The sequence below is a fragment of the Charadrius vociferus genome, unplaced genomic scaffold, assembly GCF_000708025.1.
Source record: "Charadrius vociferus isolate BGI_N301 unplaced genomic scaffold, ASM70802v2 scaffold213, whole genome shotgun sequence".
In the NCBI taxonomy this organism is placed as follows: Eukaryota; Metazoa; Chordata; class Aves; order Charadriiformes; family Charadriidae; genus Charadrius; species Charadrius vociferus.
The window spans coordinates 1,607,551-1,615,107 of NW_009647828.1; the positions used below are offsets into that span (position 1 = coordinate 1,607,551).

Here is a 7,557-nt window from a genome sequence, read left to right on the forward strand (position 1 = left end):
GTTATGCTAAGTTGTTACTCCTGAAACAACATTCAGTTGTAGGATGTATTTTGTTTGTAGGGTATATTTATTTACTAGTCTGTGCCATATTTTGTTGTGGGTGTTAGTGGTTAGAAAGTGTTCACAGTGTACTCTGGCAAGCCATCCAGGTGCCTTTGCTCTGTTTCAGCCTTATATTTCGTCGTTCTGATTGACACACGATACTCCTAAAAGCAGTAGCTGAACCAGGGAAGTAACTTGCTCCTGATTTTAAGGAATTGAAGGCATGACCAAATAATTGTTTCGTAGAACTAAATAACGTAGTGCCTAAGTAGTGCTTACAGTTGGAGGTCTCCCTTTCTAAGCTGTGATGAAGAAAGTGGGGGAATTTGGATCGTTTTCATAGCAGGCTAAGCATGCTGCAGTGTTACAGAGCCGGGGTCTGTAGCAGGCACAGGAACTGTGCAAGATGCAAATGTGTCGCAGTACCCTTACTTGTGCTGACAGATTCCACAGAATCATAGAAAGGACCTTTAAGATCATTGAGTCCAACTGTAAACCTAACACTGCCAAGTCCACCACTAAACCATATCCCTAAATGCCACATCTACACATCTTTTAAATACCTCCAGAGATGGTGGCTCAACCACTTCCCTGGGCAGCCTGTTCCAATGCTTGATAACCCTTTCAGTGAAGAAGACTTAGACTTAGCTCAAGTAGCTGAACATGGCCTGGAGGTGGCCTCAAGGGTGAGTCTCAGGTCTCCTGCAGAGGGAATTTCTCTTCATTGCAATTCTCCGTGTCCCATCTCCCTGTTCCTCTTCTGCCAAGTCAGGTATGATCACAGGATGCCAACAAAACCTCTGTCGATGACACTGAGATGGCCTCAAACCAGCCTAGCAAAAGGGTCTCCTAAGCATGACCCTCCCTGTTTCAATTCTACCCGAGGCTCTTGTGCCAGCAGCTGGTGGGCTGCCTTGGCTACAGTCTTGGATCCTATGTGCTCCTGTACTCTTTGGGATGGGGACAGCGGCTGATGACGGTCGTATCATTGGTGCATTCAGGTGCCCCTCACCTGTAGGTCCTACATCCTCTTATCAGTGGAAATCCTACAACAATCTAGAAATCTTACTTCCAGCCTCAAAAGCCTTCTTTCTATGCCATGTGCATCTCACAAAATGGGTCTATTGGATTTTAGGTTTATTTTGGGCCAACTGGGTAGCAGTTGGAGTGAGTAATACAGGTTTTGCGAACTTTCTGACAGGTTTTCTTATGCCCCCGCATAATGAGGATTTGCCTTCTAACATCCTTATCTCCATTCCTCTTTGGAGGCACACCTCTCTCGCAAGACTACGTAAACATCCAATTTAGACTGGACACCCAATTAAATACATAAAATTAAGTGAGATCAATCATATGCTTGATGACCACATGGCAAACGAGACCAGAAGATACTCTGTATTTTCAACCAGACTGTGTCCAGGATGGTCTGAAGCTCCCCAGTCTTTTAGGAACATAAACGTTTTATCACTTTCCCAAAATGGTAGACTGTGGCTGAGATTAAAAGGGATGCTGTTTCTGTTATATAGGTACTTAGAACTCAGTAATAGAAAAGAAATCTCATTTAGGGCCTCTTCCCTGTAGCCTGCAGGCTCTGCTAGGGCGTATTTTCAATAAATCAGACTGAATACATGCTACCCCACACCTTGCACAGGCATTGCCATGTTTTCTCTGGAACATGCTCTTACTTTTTGTCATCTTCTGCTTTCTGCCCAGGGAATCCAAACATTCCGAAACCTCGCCGGATCCTGCGGTCCTCCTGGGGCAGCAATCCCAACTTCCGTGGATCCTACTCTTACACCCAAGTTGGGTCTAGTGGGGCTGATGTAGAGAAACTTGCTAAACCACTGCCTTATGCTGACAGCTCCAAAACTACTGTAAGTATGGCCCAAACTGGTTCTCTGGCAATAAGGCTAGTGTGATGCTGGGTAACGGGTTTTCTGGGAGGGGGGTTGAAAGAAACAATATTTGGTTGGGCCTCCAGTAGCATGCTTTCCTTTTTTTTTTTCTTTTCTTTTTTTTTTTTTTTTTATACGTATCCCTCTGGACAAATGATGTGTGTAGGATTTACCTCTTTGATATTTGGAATGCCAACATCTCAGGGATCCCCACATCTCTCTCTGAAATTATCAAAGGCTGCTCATCCATGTGGCTTTTGGAATTGTGATCTCTGTTTAATGACCATTAGCCTTATCGGCCAGTTTGAAATTCCTTAGGAAAGTACGGGTTATTCTGTTTTAAAGCATAGTCTGGGTATGTGGCATTAAATGCATGACCCTGCTAATGTCTAGGTCTAGCAAGAGCACATATGGAGATAGTTACCACAGCTCAGCTGAGGAGCAGTAACGTATTAAGCCAAACTCACCCCATCATTCAGGGTTATGTGTCCAAATCTAAAGACAATGGGTGATCAATATGCAGCCTCCAAGCAGCTGTCCAGTCCATTTCCTCCACCCAGAGCCTGACCCTACCACGTAATTTTATTCAGCACAGAAATCTATTAAAAAAGATAGCAGGAGCTTTAGGAATCTTTCTCTGTAGTTCCCAGGGAAGAGAGGTACCTGAAATTCCTGCCTCAGAACTGAGTTGGCAGCAATTTTAGCAAGCACCTAACTATCGATGTGAGAAATAAGACACTGTGTCGCACCCTGTGGGTTTTTAGACATAACTATTTTTCCTTCTGAAATTGCTGTCCAGAAAAAAAAAATAAAATCCTAAAAGGCTAAAGTATAATTTGGGGGAGCAAAGGGAGGAGTCGGTAGAGAGGTACGGCGCTCTGTGACTTGTGTGGATTTGTTTGGAGTTATCTGGGCTAGTATTTGGCTCTGTGATGGTGCCTCAGCCCTGTAAACAGCTCTGTGCAGGCATATAGCAATGAAGATGAGCTTGACATTGACAGACACGTGCTGTGCCTGTCCCCGTGGTGCACCACATTGGGATTTCGAGAACCAGCACTCTGTGAACACTGGTGTCAGCTCATGGGGATGTGGGAGGGCGCAGAAGGTTTTGTCTCCTTTTAGCCTTGCCTCTGCTTTCCAGTTAGCGCTGCTGAGCTGTTCTGCTTTTCTTATCCTTTCCAGCCGATGCAGGTGATGTTTTCAGGGGAGGCCACTCACAGGAAGTATTATTCTACTACCCACGGTGCTGTGCTTTCTGGGCAGAGAGAGGCCGCTCACCTCATTGAGATGTACCAGGACCTCCTGCAGTGCCGGAGCTAAAAGGCCCCATGTTTGTGAACACCACCAACTCCCAAACCCTTGTACAGGTGTGTGGAGGGGTTCTTTTTTAATTTCAGTTCACAGTAGAACAGCCTTTATCTTTTTCTATTAAAAAAAATAAGCCCTAACTGTTTAAAAAGTTAGTCACCAATAGCTTCATTTCTGTGTGCTGTATTGTTAACAGGGAAGGGTGCTCCTTTTGTCTGGTAAACTGTTTCTTTGTCATTTTAATTCTAACTTTACTTTTGGTGCCTATCATATTTTTTTTTCCTTTCTGTATTGTAAGTGCCTTCTATACTAAAATAAATGTTGTAATAAAAAGACTGGGTGCTTTGGTACTTCCTGGACACTTTGCTCAGTAATTTGCAACTCTTTTATTCAATGTTTTAAAAATAGGGGTTTTTTCCCTTCCTACAAAATTTGGAGTAGGAGGATGCTGAGGTAGGTATGGATACTAAATGTACCAGTTGATCTTAACTGTTCGTTCAAAGAATTGTGCCTCAGAGACACAGTCATTACCTTGTACAGATTAGCACAGAAATCACTCTGTACATATTTAACTCCATGTGTCACCTGCCTATCAGCTTGTGCGGGCCTTTGTGCTTCAGGAAACCTGCCTATAATTTTGTGGGGGGATTTGTCTTCCCTCTGGCTTCACTTAGCCAGTCTGTGGGAAGTTATCAAAGGAGTTGCAGTGCTGCAAAGCAGAGAGACAAACAGCTTTGACGAAAGCAGCGTTGGAGACTGTCCACATTTGGTCTGGATCAGTGTCTTGGTTTTGAAGGGAGTGCCCCATTCATTCCCACTTTTCAAAAATTGATTTGGTTCACAAAATGGTTTTGAGGTGTCCAAGTTAGGCTTCTCTCTAAGGAAACTAAACCAGAAGCATTTCTCCAGGAGCTCCTCAGGTATGGTGCAGTCTGTAAAGAGAACATCTAAGTCTAATCTATCACTTGTCATTCAAAAATTCTTGAACCACAGAGTGGAAGGAGCGTTCATACCTGTGCACCAGACTGCAGTGCGAAGTAAAACCCCCAAACTACCTTGGTAATGCAGATACAGCTGGAGTGTAGTCTATGGCTGTGATTGGGGCAACTAATCCAAGTGGAAAACACCATGCAAATGTTAGTGGGAGTGTGGGCAAGAAGGAGAATGATGAGAAGCAGCATTGTTACACTACCTCTGTGATGAAACTCTATGTTTTGTTGGGCAGCAATACCAAAAACAGGTGAGGTTTTCACCCCTCATCCCCAGAAGAGAAGCTGTTTGGCAAGGTAGACACACTGGAGGGGAGGGATGCCATCCAGAGGGACCTGGACAGGCTGGAGAGGTGGGCCCAAGCCAACCTCGTGAAGTTCAACAAGGCCAAGTACAAGGTCCTACATCTGGGTTGGGGCAATACCAAGCACAAATACAGCCTGGGCAAAAAATGAATCAAGAGCAGCCCTGATGAGAAGGACCTGGAGGTGCCGATTGATGAGAAGCTAAACTATTCTATGATTCTAGAACATTAATATTGAAGAGTTTTCTCAGGGAGGTCAAGGCTGTTCCGACTAGTAAGGATTTTTGAAGGAATGTAAAAGTTTGGCTCAGTCATGTTACATTTGGATTAAAAATATATTTTCCATGGAGCCTACATGTAGTACCTGACATGGGCTTCAATTAGAACTTCCTAAATGCAATCATCCCAGATCTGTGCTTGGTCCACAGACAAGCTGGGAAGCCCTCTGAAGAGTTGAGACCTTAAGATACAGCTTGGAAAGCTTAATTTTCCCTGTAGGGATGCTGCATCTCACACTTCAGTAATTTTTATTTGTCCAAGAGGAAGCGGCACCCCAGAGCCTCTGATATACGGTGAGTGTTCCCGTGTCCCTCCCTTGATGTTCAAATTTGGGCCAGTTGTGTATAAACGTGCTTGGTTTATCAACAAGTTTCATTGTCATGTTAAACTATTTCTGCAATTCTACTATTTCTGCAATAAAGCAGAAGGCTAGGAGACATTGATTTAGGGGACTGCCAGACCAGCCAGCAATTGAAGACCGATTGAATAGATGCTTCCTTTGCTTGGGTGGAAGCAGTTTCTCCTCCACATTTTGGGCAGAGAGGCCAATGCTGCTGAGCCACGAGAACGAATAAACACCAGTGCCAAGGATAAGGAATGCCTGGCAAGGTTTGTTTATGAACCTGCCAGCTCCTCCTTGTGTGATCTGAAGAGCACCTCTTCATGTGAAGAGCACCTCTGGCACTGACACCTCTTGCAATGACCGAGTAGAACTGTTTGAAAATTCATTCAAATATGCTTGAAAAAATGGCTGCAAATAAAATCAATGAAAAAGGGGAAGTTAACAAGAAAAATATTTGAAAATTAACTTGGGATGAATGAATAAAGATAATGCAAGCCTGTCCTAATGTGCACCACTTCTTCCTTTGGGAAGATGTCCAAGACAAAACTTTCCTTAGGGCGGAGAGGCAAACTGGTTCTCAGTGGAGCCTTAAGGTAATCACCTATAGTGGTCTGTATGGAAATAAACAATTCTGATTACACAGTGTCAGAAATACACCACATAAATGGTGTTTGTATGGAAGAATCTCTCAGAAGTGTGGTTTTCCTATTCCAGCAATGTGACCTGGACCAAAGACGATCAGTTAGTGCAAAGCAAACAGGACTGTGGTGAACGGGAAACCGTCTGTGTGCTGTGTTCAAGCTGCCCCTCAGTTTAGTGAGAGAATTCTCTGTTGACCCAAATAGGCTTCCTGAAAAGAAACTTGTTTATTTTTAAAATGAGTTCTAGTTTTAGTCACCGAAACATATGTGTATGTGTGTTTGTGTGCATGGTTTATTTCCCTCAAAGCGTTCTCTGATTGCGTAGGCAAGTATTTGCTAGGACATATGTTTCTTCGATAAACCGTAAGCCCAATGGCAGCCATGCCAACTTCCAGTATGTCCTGAAGAGGAGTCGAGTGCAAAGCCAGGAAATGTGCAGGCTTCATGGATTGTCAGGGCTCAACTGTGTGGGTTTAGAGAGAAGGCTTTGGATAACTCGTTCTGGCTTTGAGGCTCTGCCCGGTTTGGCAGCGTTTGGTGCCACTACAGCAGATGCAGAACGTGTGTGTGTGTGTCTTCTGCACCGTGGGGCAGGGGTGTTACAAGCCGTGGTGCATCAAGGCCAACAGCTCACTTCTGAGCATGGCGCTTCATGATTTGGTGTCACTGGGGCTGACATGGGAATCCTGAGAGGACACTTTCTTGCTGGGAGGCTTTGTAGCATGAGGGTTTGAAGCTCGGGTTTTTGCTTTTGGAGCCTACCTTCAGGCAAATGGCTGTCCTTGCTGCGGGGGTGGGTGTTTAACCCGAATAATGTTTGGCTCTGCTCTTCCCCTGGGTTAGCAGCTTCCATGGGTACTTGTATATAGTGTGCCCCCTTGTTAATGAGTCCATTTGTTGACTTAGGCTTTAATTGCATATCCTCCAGCTTAACAGGAGCACCGGCTCCAGTCTAAGCAGCCCTTGAACTGTGCAGATGTGTGTCACTAGGGACAGATGTTACTAACTAGCAAGGTTTTGTCTTGACCTTGTAAAAGATGCCTTCTTGAACGAGAAAAACACATTTTTTCTTTAGATATATAAATCCTCTTCTTTTTTAAAGTCAAGGGAACAAAATGTAGAGATCATCATAGTTTGAAATTGTCTAAACAGTGTTTTTCCAAAAATAAAATTAAGTTTTCAGGGTGAAGAAGACGTGTGTTTAGCTGTTGCCTTATCTCTCTGCATTTCATTAATCCATCCGGCTGGCTGCTGGCCAAGGGTTCATGCAAGGAGTGAAGAACGTGTCTGTTTTGGCATCTGCTACCCCATGTGAAGCGTGTGTAATCTCTTTGTGCTTTTCTACGAAGCATCTGGGGTGGGAGTCACATTGCTTAACCGCAGCTATTTTGGAGTGGGATGTCCAGTTGATAAATTAGTTGCAGAGGGTCCTTCTAGCGACAAAAAAAGAGAGGGAAAGGGGCAGAGAGAGGGGAAAAACCCCCCTCCGGAGGGTAAGTCAGTGCATCCCAAGATAGATCAGGAGAGGAGGCACCATCTCTGGCTGACTCTCTCCAACCTCAGCTAAGTTGTGCTGATTCTCTGCCTTTGTGTGGCGGGGGGGTGCCTTCCTGGCTGCTGGAAAGCTGGAACGGACTGCGGTACGTTGGCTTTATGATGTTTTTCTCCCATTTTATCTCAAAAGCAAACCCCTTTTCATGATGTTACTGAGTTGAGAGAGTTGTGCTGCGGGAAGAGAGCGCAGCATGCTTCAGT

At 44.6% G+C, this 7,557-nt stretch overlaps 1 protein-coding gene across 2 annotated transcripts in view; it reads left to right on the forward strand.

Annotated features, from left to right (window-relative positions):
• Nucleotides 1-3,560, forward strand: part of SMOX (spermine oxidase) — a 26,091-nt gene extending 22,531 nt beyond the window's left edge. For both annotated transcript variants that reach the window (XM_009882499.1, XM_009882500.1), the window contains 2 exons: nt 1,756-1,916; nt 3,120-3,560. In XM_009882499.1, the coding sequence (XP_009880801.1) occupies nt 1,756-1,916; nt 3,120-3,257 (299 nt within the window). In that variant the 3' untranslated portion in view covers nt 3,258-3,560. The remainder of the gene's footprint in view (nt 1-1,755; nt 1,917-3,119) is intronic.
• Nucleotides 3,561-7,557: the final 3,997 nt, after the last annotated feature.